Genomic DNA, 22,704 nt, shown 5'->3' with positions numbered 1-22,704 from the left:
CTGCAGACTTTCTTCATATTTACTGAATCCTCTTGCAGACGACTCTTTCATCTCCCAGGATTTAGTGCGACCCTGAGTCTCTGTGACTCCAGACAGAAAAGCACAGCAGATCATTTGATTTGCAGATAAAACTGGGAGTCGTGTGCAGCTTTTAACAGCGTGCACCAGCAGCTACAGAGCAGGGTCATGCCTCAGCTCTGTCACGGCGTTCCCTCCGGTTGCCTGGAATGTGTCGTGCGGCCTTGACCGCAGCAGAGTTGCCGTGCCGCTGGCCAGCCTCTCCAGCGTTTTTCTCTTCCCCTCTCATTTGTTTTCCTCCAGACTGACACGGTGGACAGGCTGCCACTGTGCAATAACACGCTGTCACTCGAGTTTTCACACTCGGCAGATGTCCTTCCTCTAACAAGGACACTTTACAAAAGTGTTTGAGACTCAGCAGCCACGAGAAACCCCAGTTCATTCGGTCTGCTCATCACTTCTCACACGTTGTTTTTCAGAGCCATCTCTGCAGCACTTGCGTGCTTCATTTGTTCAGTGTAGTTAGGGGGGAAGCTAAGATCCAGGCATTCTTTGGAGCATTTTTGAGATGCAATTAGATCTGTTTCTTTAGCCCAGTCTCTCTCTCTCTCTGTGGGAAACAAACACAGACAGTCTGTGCTAAATGTGTCCAGAATACTTTCCTTCTTTAGTCTTTGTCATCCTCTCTTTCAAAATCTCTTCCTCTCCATCCCTCTGTTGCATATCCCTTGGATATCTTCTTCTCTGTCTCACCACCCACCGTGTGCTGTTGGATTTTATAGCTACACATAGCAAAACTGGACCTTTATAGGTTCTCACTGACATCTGGCAGTGATTATAGAGGCTGTTCTTACAGGAATAGCCAAGGTGAGTGAGTCAGAGACAGTATGCAGACGCTGGCACCTCACGCTTCACCATCCTCTCCAACACAAATTGTAGCATTACAAACAACATGAACATTAGTGTGTGATAATATTTTTTAAAGTGGATCCATTATGCTAAAGTTTGGCTGCAGGGTTTTATTCTTGGACTAACCTTCGAATGACTTACAGCTCAAATTAATACTTATTTATCTCTCGCGAGGCTTTAGTGGAGCCCATCAGTTCATGCGCTCCTTTTAGGCCAATTTTCTTCTGATTGGCTGCCACGTGCAAATTGAATATTTGAGCAGCAGGTGGGTGGGGCTTCTGTGATGGCCTGAGAAGACCATACAAGAATATTCAATTTCCTTAACATCATACAGAGCCAAGAGCAGAAAAAAGTTTCTAACCAACCATTTAAAGAGCTTTGAGCTCTTAGTGATCCCGGGCGCAAACCGTGGTCATGTTTGATATGAACATCTGTGTTTAAAACACACCTGTTGTATATTTGTCATTACCTGAGAGTCTAATAAAAGACCATGATGCACAAATGCAAACCAGGACCTTGTTGCTGTGAGGCAACAGTTCTAACCACACAAGTGCTGATAAAGCATTCATGCACACAGCTGGAGTTTAGTATCGTGCCCAGCGCCAAATCACAACAACAGTCGCCTCAAGGTGCTTTATACTGTAAGGTCGACCCTACAATAATACATACAGAGAAAAAACCCAACAATCATATGACCCCCTATGAGCAGCACTTTGGCGACAGTGGGAAGGAAAAACCCCCTTTTAACAGGAAGAAACCTCCAGCAGAACCAGGCTCAGGGAGGGGCGGGGCCATCTGCTGTGATTGGTTGGGGTGAGAGAAGGAAGACCAGAGTAGGCGGGGACTTGATCCAACCAGCCTTCTGAGTCACAGATGAGCCGCTCTTTCTGGCTGCGATCATTTACTGTAAAATGTGGGAAATTACAAAAAATAAATAAATATGGAAAACTATCAACAGAAGACGTTATTAACTACTGAAGCATTTGAAAGCTAAAGTGGGTGTCTGCACAGGTCTGAGTGGAGTCATATCACAGGTTCTGTCCAAACTAACAATTCAACGTCATTATTTCATTTCAACTCCATCGTTTATGTAATGAGTTAATAGTGTCTTTATCTTTTTCAGTATCTCGGTGCCACTTTGAAGTACTCCATCCAAGTGTTCTTAGAATGTCTTTTCAATGACTTCTGTTCATTTTTAATAAGCCTGGTCTTTGTGTAGAAGGTGTTTGATGTGTTTACGGTGCTCGCATCATAAATTAATCTTAAATTAAAAGGAAGAAGTCAGATTTCCACACCGCTCTGGTGCGATTCTTCCTTTGGGGGTTTTGACCCACTTGTGTCTTTTTGTCAGTTGCACGGTTGCAGTATGTGGCCTGCAAACAGCAACTCTTTTCATTAAATCCTGGATACATTAAAGCAGCTGAATGAGGCATTAGCACCAGAGCTGGGCTAAACGTTAGCAGCTGAGCTTTTGCCTGAGTATCTTTACGCTCCACACTTGCTTTCACTGCAATCAGTGTTTATAATATGCAGACTGCATAAATAAACTATAAAAGTTCATCAAATGTAAAGTTATGGTAAGTCACCATATGACCTTTCCATTGTAGCAGTTAGCTTTCCTCTGTATTTGTTTAATGACGGTTTAGACCATCATGAGTAAATGGCTGTGATGCACAAACGTACGCCACCTGCAGTGCAGCTAGAACGTAACGAACCATGACAGATACGCTCACGTCCACCTAGAACCACCTGAGGCAAAGACTCTGCAAGACCTCTGGCATGTGGCACCGCAGGAAAGAGCCCCATCTTTCTATTTGCACCGCATCAAACCTGTTCCTCTATATGGCTGCATGACGCCAGTGAGCTCGTATCCAGTGGGCTCACAACCATATAAAACAACAGAACTTCCAGGTCTGCTAAGTCCTTTGAACCTAGATTCTCTTTTTAATGAGTTAAAAGCGTCGTATAAAAGTCTTTAAGACAACAGCCTTGAGTTCCTGATTGCTTTACGGTCTCAATCATTAGTTTCAGGTCAGGTTAAATAGAATATTTACATCAGTTACTAACAAATTAGTCGTTTCACACTCATACATACACCAAAGTGTGCTCAGCTCGACGACTGTAATTGGAGCAAGAATCAACTGTTTACTTACCATTGAACATATTTAATCCAGCTGCTGATACATAATCAATGTTGCTCACTTAACCTCTGAATAAAGCTTTGTCTGATCCGAGTAAATTATCCCATTGAAGACACACACACACACACACACACACACACACACATGCACTTTACTATTACAGTCCTTGTGCTGTCACAATATGGTCCATACTGCATTATGAACGACAGCCATATGTCTTCTAGCTGTTAGTTTGAGTATCTCAGTCTTTGAGTGTGTATGTTGCTTTCTTTGTCACAATTGTTACAATGTCACAATGTGGGTTTCACTACTGTTACCATTAATCATATTACAGAGACATATAGTATAATACTATGGCATTAAATCATTAGACACAAATTATAACCATGTGACCATCACAGGCTTTATGTTGCTGTTGCCTGTGGCAGAGCTAATGACGTAACTGTATGATACTTATGAAACTTTATTTCTGGGTAGCAGTGTTACATTGTGTTCCTGCTATTGGACAGATCCATAGTGCTTTGTCATTTTGACCAGTTGGATGGACACAGTACTCTCGTCTATATCAGCTCAGAAACGTTGCTGTAACCTGCTTAAACCTACTGGTCTGATTGCAAACAGCAAATATGAAACGTGAACCAGCTCCATCTACACTAAAAACGACACTTAATTGTGCAAAACTGCAGAAGTGGTTATATAATTGTCTACTTGTCATTAGGAACCAGGTAGATGAGGGTGAGTGTCATGCAGGAGGTAAACACTTCACATGCCCGGCTTTGTTTTTCTGAGGCAGGTGTAAAAATAGGACTAACGGATGAGTAAAAACTTGGTTATATAAACATAACAACCGTAAACTGTTCAATCCTCTTCCAGTTGAACGTTAGGTCTCAGTCAGCATAGCTGCTAATCTGCTAGTTAGGAAACATAATGCTGCTTCACATATGTAATGATAAGTTAATGACATTTGTCAGTTAATCTGAGAACAAGTGTCGGCTTATTGGCTCCACTAACAGGCTACACCTCCTCCTAATAGGAACGTCTGCCTTTTCTCTCCCCGTGTCATGTTAAGTTTGACACGTTACAATATGTGCTTGAATATAAAACACATACCCTGCCTTACCCATGTCTTATGTTAATGAAATAATACATTTACTCAGCAGGAAGTGAAACCACAGGTTTATTTTTAGAACACGCTGAACAGATTCAGAGAGTTCCTCATGTTTTATAGTGTCGTTTATAGTATGTATGGCATGCAAACCTTTGTTTAAATAACCAAATCAAGTTGATAATCAGTCAAATTCTGTTCATCCTGAAGTTGTTTCCATTTTTCTGTGTTGAGCACCTTAAAACAACAATAACTATGATTGTGGCGTACTGAAGCCAGCAGAGTCAAATCTTCAGAAATGGCTTTTCCATGCCACGCTAATGCACTTCTGCAGCTGTCAGTCACGATTTCTGTTCATTCGCTCGGCTGGAGATGCTGATGGCTTATCAGTGCTCGTCCAATCACGTTCTGGCATGCAAATTAGTTGTTTCACCAGACAGAGCCCTGTCTAATCATGTGTCTTTAATCAAATCAAGTTGAAATGTTCAGCATCAGTAACTCTGCTGTGTTGGCCCGGACATGGCGAGCAGCAGTTTAGGAACCTTCACATGAAAGTTGAAAAACCCATCAGATGCTGTTTGATCCTGTTAGGCTCACTTCCATTACAGTATATGTTGTTTCCCTTGAAATAGGAAAATATTCCTGGTGTCCTTCAAAGCCCACATTTGACCTTCATTTATGGGGCTGAATTCTGAGTTATTCAGTCGGGTCTTTGGGATTCTCTGTAAATGATGTAGGCAAACAGCAGTTAAAAGCTTCTGGCCATAGGCTGTAGTGTAGGTGTGAAAACCAGCATGAAAGCACCAAATCAAATGTATGTTTGTAAAACATCTGACTGCCATATCAGGAGTAGTGTAGTGGGGAATTGTTCATGTGTGCATCAAGACACATATTCCTTCCCTTTGTGATTAATCATCCAGTTTTTTTCCATGAAGTCATTCATGCCGTGGTGAGCTGATTCATCTGAGGCTCAACTGAAATCCATCTCTTTCTGTTTAGTCACATACAAACTAGCAGTTGACTCATTTCCCAGCATCCACGGCTCGCCGTCGGCCTCAGCAGACCTCTGAGTAGGCAGGATATGAGTGCATGCCTACAACATACCAACTGGAGAGATTAGAAGACGAGTCGGGGCGAGTCTGTCGCTGTCCGTAGAGAATAGGAGGAGAGAAGGAAGGAAGTGTGAGATGCACCAACAGTGCAGTGCTAGAAACAAATCAGTGACGTTAGCGGTGTTTGTCTTTATCTACTTGTTGGCCCACAACATTTCAACACTTCTTTGATATGACTCGACTTTCACATTACTGGTATTTCCTTTGTTGCTGCTTCACATTAAAGGCCAGCCACTGTTGAACTACCCAGAAGCTTCTAATGAGAACAACAGAGACTGCTGATAATATAAACGGGTCACATTTGCTACACAGTCTCCACTGATTCACTGAGCTTGTCCAATATTTCTTACAAATACTTGTTACATTGTAACGTTAGTGGGTACATGATGCATCTTAGATTAGAGATTAGAATACGCTGTTGACATGAAATTCACTGAAACGGTTTGAATCTTATCTGTCTGATAGAGTTTGTTCTTGTACGTGCGGAGTCTTACATGTGGAAGCGAGTCCTGGACAGGGATGGGTATCGTTTAGGTTTTATCCGATACCGGTGCCAAACCGGTACTTTTGAAACGGTGCTCAAACCGGTGCTTAAAGAATGGAGAACACACACTTTGTCCAAAAACCTCTCATGTTTAACTGTTTTCCACTTTTGCTTTGGTCATTTTAGCCTTTTTGTCCAGGGTGAAGGGAGTATCTGCCATCAAACAAGAAGACAGCTGCATGTAGCTATGATGGTGTTTGCTAGTTCACCTTACATGCATTAATGTAATAACGTGGTTAGCCTACTCAACGTAAATTACACACGAACAACATTAAGCTACTCACGCAGAGAAGAACGGCTGCTGCTGCATCATCATCCTCATCATTTCTGCTACACTGGCAGGGCTAGGGGCCAGGACTCTCCTCTTCGGGTTTTTGGGGGATGTTGCTAACTCCGGGTCCGATAACAGGCACCACACCTGCAGTAGATGTGCTCGGTGTGAGGTCTCGCAGCAAGCTATCAAATACGGCGCATTTCTCGTCTTTTAAAAAAACGCTATGCGTCGCCAGGTGTTTCATCAGATTTGAGGTGTTACCTCCTTTGACAGCATCACAGTATCAGCTTAAAGCACTTGTTGCAGCTGCTGAGTTTGCATCTTTTGCTGTGAAGTACAGCCAGACTTTGACCGCTTCGCCTTGGGCATTTTTAATCTGTAGCTCTGCTCTAAAAGAACGTACGTACCTGGACCTGCCTACTATCCTCGGAAACATAAAATGATTGGCTGGAATCTAAAGTGTATCACAGCTCAGGGAAAAAAAAGCACTGAAATGTGGCTGCTTTTCGGTCTGGTTACTACCGTTTATGTCATTATGGCACCGGATACCGGTACCCATCCCTAGTCCTGGAGTTCCACAGGGTTCTGTGCTGGGACCAGTACGTTTTACATTATACAGGCTTCCTTTAAGCAATATGATTAGAAAACCCTACATATATTTTCATTGCTATGCAGATGATGCCCAGATAGAAATCAATTATTTAAACTACAGGCGTCTTAAAGACATAAAGACCTGGATGTCTTGTCATTTTCTGACGTTATTATATTCGCCCTAAACATCTTAGAAACATTGTATCTAACTGCATACTTACTCTGGTTAGTGTTGCGGTGGCCTCCAGCAACACCGGGTGTCCTTCAGTGCAGACATTTAGCTCCATTACTTCCAGGCTGGACTATTTTAATTAATCTTCTCTTTGCCTTACAGTATTAAGTGTCTTTAGGTGGCTGTTGTTGTGATTTTACGCGATATAATTGAATGACTGCATCGCTGTGTAAACTTCAGTTTATGTGTAAAGTCCTTATTGCTGTGGCCACTTTTAGATGGTATAAAAACAAGACAATGAAGCTCTGTGAGGTCCGTTTAACTTTGTAAAACGGTGTTTTAATCTAACCAGTTTAATGAATCCAAGCAGTGGTTGCTTGATTTTCTACATCCATGGAAAATAGCATAAACAAGATGAGCGCAAGATCAACTCACCACAAATATCAAAGACAGGAACAGGAAGTATAAGCATGCAGAGTGTTCTTAACTAATCAAATCAAATCAGCTATACAGGTCAGGCTTTCTGAACAATGCAATAAGTGGAGTGTTTGCAGCTCCTTCTGTCTCTCTGGGCGATAATCTTTATCCCCGCTGACAGCTGTCCCCTCGTCACCTTGTTAGGAACAAGCAATGACATGGATGGAGTGAGCGAGATGATTTTTAGAGAGCCAAATAACCCGAATCAGGCGAGGAGGTGGGCTGGAAGTGTAATGAAAAGGATATTTGGTAATTTCAAGGTCAAGCCGGTGGATTCTAACCTACTTAACAGCACGAGAAACGTCTACGCGATGGGGTTGCGTAAATGGTTAATCACAGATAAACAGGCTGTCTTTACTCGCATATATATATAGTGTAAAAATCTGGCCATCCCTCGGATTAGCCTTTGCAAATCCTATTTGGCCTCGGTGTGGAAAAAAGATGTAAAGAGCGCAGAGGGAATGTGTTACAGAATCCAGTCTAAAGGTGACACTGAGACGGACGCAGTGACGTCAGACTCGCTGAGAGGAATCGAAGCCAGGCTGAAGCGAAGGAATGAAAGAGGTTTAGAGAGAGAGTGCAACCCTTATTGAACGGAGCCACGCATGAGCCAGCATCCTGACTCACTGGCCCAGTTTATCTCCTTATGCAACAGGCCACAGTCCATTCACCTTCTCTCATCACTCGCTTCAGGGGGAGGGAGAGTGAAGAGGGTAATAAGGGGGTCCTGCTACACTTCAGCTGGGAAAGAGTGGGGAGAAAACCGATAAGGAAGTGGAAGCATAATGGAAAGAGATTGTAAGCCACACTGCAGGGCCTTGCCAGCATCCCTGCATGGTTGCTATGGGAACCAGCCATTTGTCATCAAGTCCCTCTCACACTTCCTCCGTATACACTTGTACACTACATGCTTTTCTCCTTCTGTTTTAAAGGCCGGCCTCTCTCTGTGGCAGGAGAGAAACCACAGAAGGGGACAGAGCGATGAAGCCTCCGGCTAGAGAACGAGTTCAGCCAGAGTCTGTCTGTCAGAGCGAGCGAGGAAGAGGGGGGGGGAGCTGTTGAGTGGTCGTAGGTCCCAGCTGAATGTAACTCAAGGCCCTGTCATTTATCCGACAGAGGACGAGCGGATTATCTCAGTGTCCTTGACCCACTATACCCCCGCGCTGTAGGCTGGCACAGAAAACCGAAGGGTAGATGGATGGAGTGGGCGGAGAGGACCCAAAGAGATGGTGGGCTGGGTGGCACGCAGCGAGACAAGAAGGGAGCCGCTGGCAGACTGTTACATAATCTCACAATCTGCATTTGAAACAAATGTTGTGGGGTTTGGGGTACTCGAAGGCCAGAAGACCAGAATATAGAGAGCTCACCTTTCAAGAATGAATCTTTGGTTTTCCCCCAAAAACACCAGTGACATAAATCTGCTAACAGCCACTCGATGCTGTTGGGTCATATCACTTTGTTGAGAGTGGCATTGTCAAAAAATAGCCAGCACAGGGGGGCTGCCTTGCTGTGTGCATGTTACAACAAGTACTGAAACCTAATACAAACCAGGAAGGCCAAAGTAATAGATCCCTGCCTGGAAAGCACGTCTACAAAGAAGCCAATGTTTTGTGGTTGTCATTTGGTTTATTATTAGACTTAATACTCAGGATGTAAGGAGACACAAAAAGGTATAAAAAAGTAACAATTTGCTGTACTGTGAGTCATACAGGAGCTCTCTCTGTCTATATATATATAAGGTGGAGGAGACCAGCTATGGAGGCAGAGCTGGACTCTGCATTAGCTGTGATGTGTACTCTGCTGTATGTAGCACCAATTTTGTAGACACACATATATATATAGGTGAATATGTGTATATCTGAGACAGGCTGATGGCGATCAATCATATTGGTCGAGCTCACCTTTGAGTTTTAGGGAGTTTTCACACCTTTGCTATTCAGCCCATTCACATCAAACGCTGGTACATGTTCCCCGTTTGTCTGTGCAGATATGATTATGGTAACTTAACTCAATCTTGTGGAGGAGGCGGTCTCAATAGAGCGGCGAGACTGTGACCCGACCTCAATCTGACCAAACGATCAAAAATACGCTGCAAATTTGAGGGAAATACCTTCTAGCTATGCTTTGCATTCTGGGATGCAGCAGAGTACACAAGCTGTAGTAACTAGCTGTAAAATGACCCGAGGACTCATTTGGATGAGCGGCGATGTTTGGTCAGGTGACCACATTTGTCTTTCGCTCATTTACTTTTGTTGCTCTCGCCGCAGACACATCTGGCCAATGAGCAGACTGAATGTTTGGTTTGTAGCAGCACATTTGTGTTGCTACGACGAACAGAAACCAAACCAGACGAAAAAGCTAAAAGTCGTGCAAACTCGTGCATGATTCGGATCAGAGTAAACAAACTATTAGAAGTCAAAAGTTTAAAAGCATTCAGCTCTTTTTTTAGACTTCCTCTGTAAATAGTTTTAGCTGCTATCAGTTTTTTCTCTTCTCAGCCTGAACAAGAACAGCAGAAAGAATGAAAAGTCCTCTGGGACAAAAAAGGACCACGATGTCTTATTTAATGCAGATTTAAAGGACAGATTCGAGCCATAAACTGAGGCCATAAATCAGGGAAGCACTTCTACGATAGGTTTAGTCTTCACACCCAGACGTCTGTCTTCCATAAACAGTCTATGCTCGTGTTGGACTCTGATGTATCCAGGACAGCTTGTTCTGTACAGTTTGGTACAGAAACACATGGTAGTATTTGTCACTGCACGACTGTGACAGACCTTTGGTTGTATAACCCAGTGCAGAGTCGCTGCAGTGCAAACACAGAGACAGAAATACTGCAGATGACTCAAAACACATGTAATGCATGTGATGTGTGTGTATATATATTTATGTAGTGTAGTGACAGACAAGTCAGAGGTGAATATAACAGATAGGATCCATATTTTTTAACTTTACTTGGAGATGGAGCTGGAACGACTAACCAGTGAGATATGAGCTGGTGCTTTTGCTGCAGCCTGTAGCAGACTCGAGTGTTTCAGCCACTGTGAACGTGGGAAAGCTTATTTTTCTTGAGTGAATCGAGGGGGGTGTGTGTTAAGAGTGTGGGAGGGGGGCTGTGTGCTGACAGCTGGCTTCTATAAATAAATGTCGCAGGCAGGAGGGAGACGAGGGTAGTGAGAGAGAGCTGATGGGGGGGCTGATGGAGATGTACTGGAGACTTAAAAGAACGTGGACAGTGTCATGACTTACTCGGCACGCACTGTGTCTCAACCAGTCAGCTGCCCCGGCTGGGGATCGCGTGCCCCGCCCCCCGCGTGATGCCTGTTCCTCTAAACATGTGTCGCGATCTCGTACAACAAAGACGCTTTTTTTTAATAATCTCACATCTGCGTTGCTCCATCAGCTTCCTTCCCGTCCTGTTCTGACTCGTGTGACGCAGACAGACGTCAGACCCAGAAAGCAGCAGAGACACAAAAAAGCAGAAGAAGAAAGACAAAAAACCTGAAAACCGGCGTAAAAGTTAGAAACAGCAGCGTCATGCAGGAAAAGCAGAAACCAGAACGCTTTCTAATCTGCAGCCACGCTCGCCCCATTAATTTGTCATGTATGTAAAAGGATCACGGAGCCGTAGACCAGCAGCTCGGTAACAACTGATCGAGATGCAGCGTATCACTGACACAGCCAGCTTTCACTCTGCTGCCTCCTGTTACCGTTTCATGGCTTTCCAGCGAGTGTGCGTGTCGTTTGCATACGACGCGGTGAGATGACTCTGGTTTCCTGTCTTGGCACAGCTGTGCAGCACCAAGCACTGCTGTCGGATTAATTTACCTGGTGCACTACTTCACCTACGTGCTGTGCCTTTGTCCACGTCTCTATTAGTTCGAGTGTCACAAGTGATTCTTCCCTTTCATTCAAAACGAATCAATTATGCTCATTTTTAAGAGTTTCTGTTTCAACAAAAGGCCTCAGGAAGTGGTGGAAGTGAGTTTGGGGGAGGGCAACCAAGAAGATAACACATGCTCAACGTGAGTGGGTGGGTCGGGTTAGGTACCGCCTACACGGTTTGTCTGATGAGGAGCCTCTTCACCAACTTCCTCTATTTCTGCGTGAAAGCATTAGCAGACTTTTCTGGGGACGGTCATGTGCTGCTGCTGTAGTCTGCAGAGGCGTGCTGAAGCTCCAGAGCTGCAGGACGTCGTGTTTCTCCAAACTGTGCTGCTGACCTCTCTTATTTAACGACCCCTGCATTTTGACCCCTGCACATTTTTAGTGTCTGTTCAGTTGTTTGTACTTTGGTTTCATTCTGCACTCAGTTGCCAGATCATTAGGAACAATTAAACAAGCGTATGATAGCCTGGCTGTAAACTGCATGAATCCTCAACACGCTGGTTTCACTTTTCAGTCTAGTTTTGAAGTGCAGAAGTTAAACTGAGATGTTTTATTACACTGTATACAAATGTGAGTAAATTTAGCCCTGGCTGTGTTCATGCCGTCCATTCAAGCATAAAAAAGGAACCAAACTATTTACAGACAACTTAACATCTAACTAATTGTGTGTTGTTGTTTTGCTAAAACATGGCATGATGTGCAGTGTGTCCTTAAAGAATTTGTGGCAACAGTTTGTGGACATCGTGTCCTTTAGAAATGGGGAGAAAAAGCAAAGACCTGATGCAGTCGGTCATGGTCAGTGGATAGTGGCTGTCAAGAAGCCATTCTTAAGATAAGGAAACAGGCAGAAAAGGCTGAGGTTTGCCAAATTACAGCAGAACTGGAGTGAAAATGAGTGGAAATAATAATAATGGAGTGATGAAACCAAATTTGAGATTCTTCGGCTCAAATCATCATCAGTATGTACGGACGAGGTGAGGAGAGATGCAAACATCTGTAAAACATTTCAGTAAGAGGTGCTGGGGATCCAAATTATGGACGTAGAAAAGTACCATCAGATTTTGGTCCATCAGCAGCACAAACCTAGAAGCATCTGACTGGCAGCAGCTTCAGTGTCAACATTACAGTCGTGCCAAACACGCTGCCAGTGCAGTGGAAGAGGATCAGTCATGGATTGGCCTCATCCGCTCAGAGAAGACTGAACAAAGCTGGTCACACCAAATATTGGCTTTCAAGCAAATTGAATTTTTGCCTTGCATACTGCATTTCCATATACTATTGCACATTTACCTACTACTTATTCACAGCTCGAGACTTTTGCACAGCACTGCACCTGCAAAAGTCTCAAAGCTTCACGAAGCTTCATGCACGAACTGTTTAGCTTACTGGCAAAAAACTTGCAACTCTGTGCAAAATATTTGAAATTAATTATTAATTATTTTTCTCAGTACTTGCAGTGCAGCGCAAGACAAGATCGATTCTCTAAAATAAATTATGGGCAACTAAACGACTTCCTCAGCTCTGCAGCCTCAACGTGTATCGGCCGACCGTGAGCAGAGCGAGCAGTCATGTTTGCCTTCCCAGACTTTTTTAAAAAGCGTCTACATGAATCAGTTTCCAAGGATCTCCCAAAAAGTCTAGAAACAGCTCATTTAATTGTCAGCTCGACTTCCTCTGGTGTTTTTTGTCTCACCGTCTCTCTCTCTGCTCTCTCTGCAGCCTCTCGGACAGTGGTGTAGGCTGCTGCCCAAAGATGCTGCCAAGATGCCAGAGAGCGCGTGGAAGCTGGTCTTCTACACCATGTCCTGGTCCTACAGCACCTACCTGCTCTTCTTCACCTCCTACTCCTATTTCCATGACCCGCCCTCTGTCTTCTACGGTACGATGCACAACACTGATCACGTCTTCTGCAGCCTGTGCTAACTGAATCCTAAGCTCGTCATCATACAGGATGCTGCAAAACCCGAACAGGCGATCTTAGCTTACACAGATACCAAACCTCTCAGCTCAGAAGCTGAAGCCATTTTAATCTAATGAAACAGCAGGAGCGCTGCTAATCCTGTGGAGACACTGTGGGGGTAAAATGCCACCTTGAGTCCTCAAATAGGCAGATATTTATAGCAGCGCATGCAGGATGTGGTTCTGGTTTATGCATATTTGCAGCTTTTAACTGGTCACCTTTTATGGTTCTTTATGATTTATTGTAGTTTTTTTATAAAATGCAAAAAGCATATTTATTTACTCGTTTATACAGACCAGTATTTGTTAAAATAAAGCTATCTATTAATAATTTATTCATGTTTTCCGAGTTTATTTACAATAAATCGGCGGCAAAATTGTACTTCATGGAGAGCAGCGCCGCGGCTGAGACCCTGTGTAGTGCTCATCATTGCATTGCTAATAGAGGATAGATGCACACTGGGGATTTCACATATAATTCAGTGGTGCCTTTCATAGTCTCTCAGCCTCTTCTATCAGACACAGAGTTGTCGAGGCTCCTGCGCCGAGCTCACAAAGGCTAGCTGACGGCGCCAGGTTCGTGTTTAATCGCTGCTTCGCTTTTAATAGCTGTCAGCCTGAGATGTGTGCAGAAGCTTTATTCCTCTACAAGGCTGGACTGTTACTAATGGAGGGAGGAAGGGAAAGAGAGATACAGCTACTGTGAGAATTTAGGAAATTAGTCGAAATCAAAGTGCAGTGACGGGACGGAGGAGGGGGAGTGTATCGCTGACCCAAAGAGATGAGAAAGCTTTGGTCCCCAGTAGAGGGAAAAAAGGCTCCAGTTCCCATCCCTCCCCCTTGGCAGCTCCTCTGTTGTGATCCAGCTAGCGGCCCTCCTCTCAATGTTTAATGACGGACGGTCCAATCAATGAACATTACACAAGGCCCCAACGTAACCCCATATCACTGGAGACGAGCCTTACTCAAACACAGGAGGAGAAAGTTTCCGTCCAACATCTGATAGGTTTCAGTGATATAAGCCAGGCTACATGCATTTAGCTCGTTTCTCACAGCACTTTAAAAGCCCTCTGTAAAGCTCTCGGGGATAAACGCGATCGCTCCAGCTTCCTCCCATCCTGACTACCACAGCTGACCCTTTCAATTCAATTCAATTCAATTTTATTTATATAGCGCCAAATCACAACAAATGTCGCCTCAAGGCGCTTCATAGATACAGAGAAAAGCCCAACAATCATATGACCCCCTATGAGCAAGCACTTTGGCGACAGTGGGAAGGAAAAACTCCCTTTTAACAGGAAGAAACCTCCGGCAGAACCAGGCTCAGGGAGGGGCGGCCATCTGCTGCGACCGGTTGGGGTGAGAGAAGGAAGACAGGATAAAAGACATGCTGTGGAAGAGAGACAGAGACTAATAACAGATATGATTCAATACAGAGAGGTCTGTTAACACATAGTGAGTGAGAAAGGTGACTGGAAAGGAAAAACTCAATGCATCATGGGAATCCCCCGGCAGCCTACATCTATTGCAGCATAACTAAGGGAGGATTCAGGGTCACCTGGTCCAGCCCTAACTATATGCTTTAGCAAAAAGGAAAGTTTGAAGCCTAATCTTGAAAGTAGAGATAGTGTCTGTCTCCCGAATCCAAACTGGAAGCTGGTTCCACAGAAGAGGGGCCTGAAAACTGAAGGCTCTGCCTCCCATTCTACTTTTAAATACTCTAGGAACAACAAGTAGGCCTGCAGAGCGAGAGCGAAGTGCTCTAATAGGGTGATATGGTACTACAAGGTCATTAAGATAAGATGGGGCCTGATTATTTAAGACCTTGTATGTGAGGAGCAGGATTTTGAATTCAATTCTGGATTTAACAGGAAGCCAATGAAGGGAAGCCAAAACAGGAGAAATATGCTCTCTCTTTCTAGTCCCTGTCAGTACTCTGTCAGAACCATCAGCCACTGCCAGACCTGAGAAATCAAGAAATCACTTAAATAAAACCTGCTGACAGAGTCAATTTAGCTAAAAGAGCTCAAAAAGCAATACGTCAACACGAGTCATTGACATCAGTCTGAAAAGAGTTACCAAGCCATTACTAAGGCTTTAGGACTCCAGAGACCCGCAGTGAGAGCCGTTATCAGTCACAGTTACAGTTACAATTACAGTCACAGTTACAGTTACAATTACAGTTACAGTTACAATTACAGTTACAGTCACAGTCACAGTTACAATTACAGTCACAGCTACAGTCACAGTCACAGTTACAGTCAAAGTCACAGTCACAGTTACAATTACAGTTACAGTCAGAGTTACAGTCACAGCTACAGTCACAGTTACAGTTACAGTTACAATTACAGTTACAGTCACAGCTACAATTACAGTTACAGTCAGAGTTACAGTCACAGCTACAGTTACAGTTACAGTCACAGCTACAGATACAGTTACAGTTGCAGTCACAGTTACAGTCACAGCTACAGTTACAGTTACAGTCACAGTTACAGTTACAGTCACAGTCACAGTTACAATTACAGTCACAGCTACAGTCACAGTCACAGTTACAGTCACAGCTACAGTTACAGTTGCAGTTACAGTTACAGTCAGAGTTACATTCACAGCTACAGTTACAGTTACAGTCAGAGTTACAATCACAGCTACAGTCACAGTCAGAGTTACAGTCACAGCTACAGTTACAGTTACAGCTACAGTTACAGTCACAGTCAGAGTTACAGTCACAGTCAGAGTTACAGTCACAGCTACAATTACAGTTACAGTCAGAGTTACAGTCACAGCTACAGTTACAGTTGCAGTCACAGTTACAGTCACAGCTACAGTCACAGTCACAGTAAACAATTACAGTTACAGCTACAGTTACAGTCAGAGTTACAGTCACAGTCAGAGTTACAGTCACAGCTACAGTTACAGTTACAGTTACAGTCACAGTTACAGTTGCAGTCACAGTTACAGTCACAGCTACAGTTACAGTCACAGTCACAGTTACAGTTACAGTCACAGTTACAGTTACAATTACAGTTACAGTCACAGCTACAATTACAGTTACAGTCAGAGTTACAGTCACAGCTACAGTTACAGTTGCAGTCACAGTTACAGTCACAGCTACAGTCACAGTCACAGTAAACAATTACAGTTACAGTTACAGTCAGAGTTACAGTCACAGCTACAGTCACAGTTACAGTTACAATTACAGTTATAGTCACAGCTACAATTACAGTTACAGTCAGAGTTACAGTCACAGTTACAGTTGCAGTCACAGTTACAGTCACAGCTACAGTTACAGTCACAGTCACAGTTACAGTCACAGTTACAGTCACAGGTACAGTCACAGTCACAGTTACAGTCACAGCTACAGTTACAGTCACAGCTACATTTACAGTTACAGTCAGAGTTACAGTCACAGTTACAGTTGCAGTCACAGTTACAGTCACAGCTACAGTTACAGTTACAGTCACAGTTACAGTCACAGGTACAGTCACAGTTACAATTACAGTCACAGTTACAGTTACAGTCAGAGTTACATTCACAGCTACGGTTACAGTTACAGTCAGAGATACAATCACAGCTACAGTCACAGTCAGAGTTACAGTCACAGCTACAGTTACAGTTACAGCTACAGTTACAGTCACAGTCAGAGTTACAGTCACAGTCAGAGTTACAGTCACAGCTACAGTTACAGTTACAGCTACAGTTACAGTCACAGTCAGAGTTACAGTCACAGTTACAGCTACAGTCACAGCTACAGTTACAGTCACAGTTACAGTTACAGCTACAGTTACAGTCAGAGTTACAGTCACAGCTACAATTACAGTTACAGTCACAGTTACAGGCACAGCTACAGTTACAGTTGCAGTCACAGTTACAGTCACAGCTACAGTTACAGTCACAGTCACAGTTACAGTTACAGTTACAGCTACAGTTACAGTCACAGTTACAGTTACAGCTACAGTTACAGTCACAGCTACAGTTACAGTCACAGTCAGAGTTACAGTCACAGCTACAGTTACAGTTACAGTCACAGCTACAGCTACAGTTACAGTCACAGTCAGAGTTACAGTCACAGCTACAGTTACAGTTACAGCTACAGTTACAGTCACAGTCAGAGTTACAGTCACAGTTACAGCTACAGTCACAGCTACAGTTACAGTCACAGTTACAGCTACAGTTACAGTCAGAGTTACAGTCACAGCTACAATTACAGTTACAGTCACAGTTACAGGCACAGCTACAGTTACAGTTGCAGTCACAGTTACAGTCACAGCTACAGTTACAGTCACAGTCACAGTTACAGTTACAGTTACAGCTACAGTTACAGTCACAGTTACAGTTACAGTTACAGCTACAGTTACAGTCACAGCTACAGTTACAGTCACAGTCAGAGTTACAGTCACAGCTACAGTTACAGTTACAGTTACAGTCACAGCTACAGCTACAGTTACAGTCACAGTCAGAGTTACAGTCACAGTTACAGTTACAGCTACAGTCACAGCTACAGTTACAGTCACAGCTACAGTTACAGTCAGAGTTACAGTCACAGCTACAGTTACAGTCACAGTTACAGTTACAGTCACAGCTACAGTCACAGTCACAGTTACAATTACAGTCACAGCTACAGTCACAGTCACAGTTACAGTCACAGCTACAGTTACAGTTGCAGTTACAGTTACAGTCAGAGTTACATTCACAGCTACAGTTACAGTCAGAGTTACAGTCACAGCTACAGTCACAGTCAGAGTTACAGTCACAGTCACAGTTACAGTTACAGCTACAGTTACAATCACAGTTACAGTTACAGCTACAGTTACAGTCACAGCTACAGTTACAGTCACAGTCAGAGTTACAGTCACAGCTGCAGTTACAGTTACAATTACAGTTACAGCTACAGTTACAGTCACAGCTACAGTTACAGTCACAGTTACAGTTACAGCTACAGTCACAGCTACAGTTACAGTCACAGTTACAGCTACAGTTACAGTCAGAGTTACAGTCACAGCTACAGTTACAGTCACAGCTACAGTTACAGTCAGAGTTACAGTTACAGTCACAGTTACAGTTACAGCTACAGTTACAGTCACAGTTACAGTTACAGCTACAGTTACAGAGTTACAGTCACAGCTACAGTTAAAGTCACAGCTACAGTTACAGTCACAGTCACAGTTACAGTTACAGTCAGAGTTACAGTCACAGCTACAGTTACAGTTACAGTCACAGCTACAGTTACAGTTACAGCTACAGTTACAGTCAGAGTTACAGTCACAGTTACAGTTACAGCTACAGTTACAGTCAGAGTTACAGTTACAGTCACAGTTACAGTTACAGTCACAGCTACAGTTACAGTTACAGTTACAGCTACAGTTACAGTCAGAGTTACAGTTACAGTCAGAGTTACAGTTACAGTCACAGTTACAGTTACAGTCACAGCTACAGTTACAGTCACAGTTACAGCTACAGTTACAGTCACAGTTACAGTTACAGCTACAGTTACAGTCAGAGTTACAGTCACAGCTACAGTTACAGTTACAGTCACAGTTAGAGTTAAAAAAAAAAAAAAGCCTCCACAGTCGTCTGTTTTATGAAATGTGTCACAAACAGTGTGACTGAGTCATTCTTCACTCAGTCCCCAGCAGATGCTGATGGTGTTTGACTGTAAATGTTTCTGAGATCTACACGCCACCACAATCTGATCTGACAGATACTGTGACTCTATTTTTGGCCACAAATGGTCGACAGTGCATTAAACCACATTTTGGCAGAGACAAACATGTGCCTCCATCACATGAGCTGGGGGCCTGATGTGAAAGGCATGCCTCTGTTCCACCGCAGTGATACATGCAACGCAGTCGCCTCTTCACCTTTTATCTTGTGAGAAATTATGCAAAGAGCAGAAGCTGTCTTACGAGAAGAAGGACGTAGATAAGATGCATGTGAGGAAGTTCAGAGGTGAACTTCTTCAAGAGGCTGCACAATAGGGCTGGGCGATATGGCCTAAAATTCATATTGCAATGTAATTTGAAGCATGTGCGGTAACGATATATATCACGATCTATTCTTTTCTTCCGTATAACGTATTTTCCACACTATAAGGCGCACTTAAAATCCTTTAATTTTCTCAAAAATCAAAACTCGAACCGATTTTGGCTGCAGAAATCTGTTAAAAAATGTTTTAGTACAACTTTGGTAAGCCGCACTGCTTGATGGATTGTCAGAGCATTACGGCTGCCATAGTGAGGAGCTTCGCGGAGTAATCTGGGTCCAAAACTCCATCCGCTTTAGGTCCCAAAGTCAAACGAACACTGAGAGTTAAAAACGGTCTAAATTCTTTCATCTTTAATTAAATCATCAGCGTTGCTGCTTTATCGGGTGTAACAATTAAGTTTAACATCCATGAAAACAGAATTTATTAAATTTAACGGAGTTAGAAGTTAGCAGGAAGTTAGCTCGCTAGTTTACACCTAAACATGACATAGCATGTTCTGACTGAGAGATTTTTTTGAAACTAATTAAAACTTACAGCTCTGCTACCAATTCCAACATAAATGAAGACAGAAAACTAAACAGCAGTGGCGTTTGCAGGGTTACTGAAGTTGAGCTAGCTGGTATATAATGTTGTGCTACGTGATTGCTAGCGACACAGCTATGTTAGCATAACATTAGCACAGTGAAGCTGGAGGATGAACGCTAACTTTTATTCCACTCCATAAAAGTTAACGTGAGGGATTGTGGTGGTCAGGGACAAATGCAATCGCATAGCAGGATGCTGTACAAGGGGCCAAACTTCAGTCAGGAGAACAACTGAGATCATTCATCCACAATACGAGGTTAGTTATTAATATACTGCAACAACATGGGAATAGAGCAGCTGCAGAGAATTCAACATTAATGAATCAATGTTACGGAAGTGGAGGAAGCGCAGTTTTTGGCTTTCCCCATATTTCAACAGTGCTTCATCTCTTTGCCATGACTGTCGCTCCGCATAATTTGCAGATGATAATGGTTGTAGCCGCTGCGACGCTTTCGACCAAAACAGGCGCAGCTTGATGACATCATCAACATGTCAAAATCTCTATCGTTGGCCAAATTTATATCGTTTCTATCGTATATCGTTTCTATCGCCCACCCCTACTGCACGACTCTTTGTGTTTATTGGAAGATGTTCTGTTTTCACTGCACGTCTCGATCCAAACCGAGGTCATCGTGCATTTATCGATTAACAAAGATGTTGATGACCGGCAGATAGTCATGTGTTTTAGAGGCTTTAAGAAGTGCACGGATGTTAATGAGCTCTGGATTTGAATCTCACCGTCAGCTGAGGCCTTTCTGCATGTTTGGTTGACCACAGTTTAATGGCTTAAAATTACAAAGTGTTACAAAAAAGTGTTACAAAAAAAGAAAACACAAAAGCTCGTTAAGACTAGAAACCCATATCGCCCAGTGTGTGGTGTTGCTGCCCTGTAGACTATCTTTGTTAATTATGGTCGTGTTAAAGACGGCGTTGGCGACAGGAAGGGAAACAGTAATGTCCAGAATAAAAACAAAATGCTTTACTGTACATCATTCATTATCTACATTCACAAGCGTGTTCTTAAAACACCTTCTTATGCAAGCAGGATAACATTTCCCATCTGTCCCTGCAGACTGGAAGAGCGGTATGTCAGTGCCTACAGACATCGCCATCGCCTACCTGATCCAGGGCAGCTTCTACGGCCACTCCATTTATGCTACCATCTATATGGACGCGTGGAGGAAGGACTCTGCTGTCATGGTGGTGCACCACATCATCACGCTGGCGCTCATCAGCTTCTCCTACGCATTCAGGTACTTTTTATTTTTCCTGGTTTATTCTGTGAGTTTTTTGCACACGTGAGCTCATTTTCTAACACAGAAGCACAAAATCACAGTTCATGAACGATTGTATAGTTTTGGTTGGTCAGTCGAAACACCAGTTTGACTGGAGGGTAGGAGGCAGAGTTTAGTGGAAACTAGAGCAGATGTGTTCGTTCACTGTCTTTCTTTTAATTAAGTAAAATGCAGATTATCAGAAAAAAAAGTAAATCTGTAAATACGATTGCTGACAACATCGAGGGAATGACATTTATCACGTTACAGATAGCCCCGCCCCTCCCTGAGGCTGGCTCTGTCGGAGGCTTCTTCCTGTTAAAAGGGAGTTTTTCCTTCCCACTGTCGCCAGAGCTCTTGCTCTTAGGGGCTCATATGATTACTGGGGCTTTCTCTGTGTTGTTGTAGGCCATACAAAATGCTTTTGTGCAACTGTTGTTGTGATTGGAGCTATATATATAAGATTGAATTGTAATTGGACCGCTGAGCTCTTCAGTGTTTTGAGGTAAAAAGGATCAAATGTATAGAAAATGTAAAAGTCAAGTCTGCTTTCTGCTTGTCACTGAGCTCAGCCTCTATCAGGATCCTCGTGCCACCGTCTGTGCTCTCTGCCCTCCAGATACCACAACATCGGGATCCTAGTGTTATTCCTGCACGACATCAACGACATCCAGCTGGAGTTCACCAAGCTCAACGTCTACCTGAAGTCCAGAGGAGGAGGCTATTACCTGCTAAACGACGTGCTGTCCAACTTGGGCTCCGTCAGCTTCAGCATCACTTGGTGAGAGATTTAACATCGGCTTATTTTCCTCAGCTGCTTGTTCTCCATTTGTTCTCCATCACGGTGAAGCGTTTTGTAGTCTTGACAGCGTTCTAATTATTCTGTCTGGAAGACGCTGAAGACGAGCGGATATGTAATTGTGTTCCCGTTTTCGTCTCTCTCAGGTTCTGGTTCCGTCTGTACTGGTTCCCCCTCAAAGTCATGTATGCCACATGTGTGTCCAGCCTCCAGTCCGTCCCCCACATCCCCTTTTACTTCTTCTTCAATGCGCTTCTCTTCGCCCTGCTTCTCATGAACATCTACTGGTTCTTGGTGAGGACGCTGGTTTTGTCAAATGTTTCATTCGAACCCTGAAAGTTTTTCATTTTCGGACACGCCGTCTGATTTCTTTGCATTTCCTGTTTTCCTCCCCTGTTGTGTGCAGTTCATTGTGATGTTTGTAGTGAAGCTGCTGAAAGTAAAGGAGGTGAACGATGTTAGGGAGTACGAGGACGAGGACAGCAGGAAGGAGCCTCCAGCGGAAAACAGCGCTGATGATGCTGGACATCACAACTCTGCACAGGGGTGAGTCCAACCTTCAGCATGTGTACTGTGGGTCATGTAATGTAGATCTTATTTTAGAGGAAACCAAAGCAGTTGTGCTGATGTTCAGTGGCAGAATTTCCACATTAATAATAAATTATTAGATTTAACACATTAGACTGTAAACGGTCCTGTTTCAACCATCCTCTCTGAGCGCTGCCTGACAGCACAAGACATCCAGACATTACCAAAATACACATTTAATGATGAAACACATTTCTATAGCCAAGCCTTACTGGAATATGTCGAGTATACTAAACAAACAAACAAAACGGCGAGCCCAAAGCCATGCGAGCAGCTCTTTGATGC

At 43.5% G+C, this 22,704-nt stretch overlaps 1 protein-coding gene and 1 long non-coding RNA gene across 2 annotated transcripts in view; both read left to right on the top strand.

Annotated features, from left to right (window-relative positions):
• Positions 1 to 22,704, top strand: part of cers1 (ceramide synthase 1) — a 35,908-nt gene that overhangs the window by 8,821 nt on the left and 4,383 nt on the right. Inside the window, exons 2-6 of the mRNA XM_085152719.1 lie at positions 12,951 to 13,110; positions 20,831 to 21,011; positions 21,652 to 21,813; positions 21,978 to 22,125; positions 22,238 to 22,377. Coding sequence (XP_085008845.1) covers positions 12,951 to 13,110; positions 20,831 to 21,011; positions 21,652 to 21,813; positions 21,978 to 22,125; positions 22,238 to 22,377 — 791 coding nt within the window. The remainder of the gene's footprint in view (positions 1 to 12,950; positions 13,111 to 20,830; positions 21,012 to 21,651; positions 21,814 to 21,977; positions 22,126 to 22,237; positions 22,378 to 22,704) is intronic.
• Positions 1,336 to 11,833, top strand: LOC146490622 (uncharacterized). The gene is made up of 2 exons (XR_014872577.1): positions 1,336 to 5,808; positions 6,685 to 11,833. It is a non-coding gene; the product is annotated as an uncharacterized LOC146490622 (long non-coding RNA).

Source organism: Neolamprologus multifasciatus, chromosome 23 (genome assembly GCF_963576455.1).
Source record: "Neolamprologus multifasciatus chromosome 23, fNeoMul1.2, whole genome shotgun sequence".
Classification (NCBI taxonomy): Eukaryota; Metazoa; Chordata; class Actinopteri; order Cichliformes; family Cichlidae; genus Neolamprologus; species Neolamprologus multifasciatus.
Note: the sequence above shows the minus strand (reverse complement) of the source record. Positions and strands in the feature narration are given on the sequence as shown.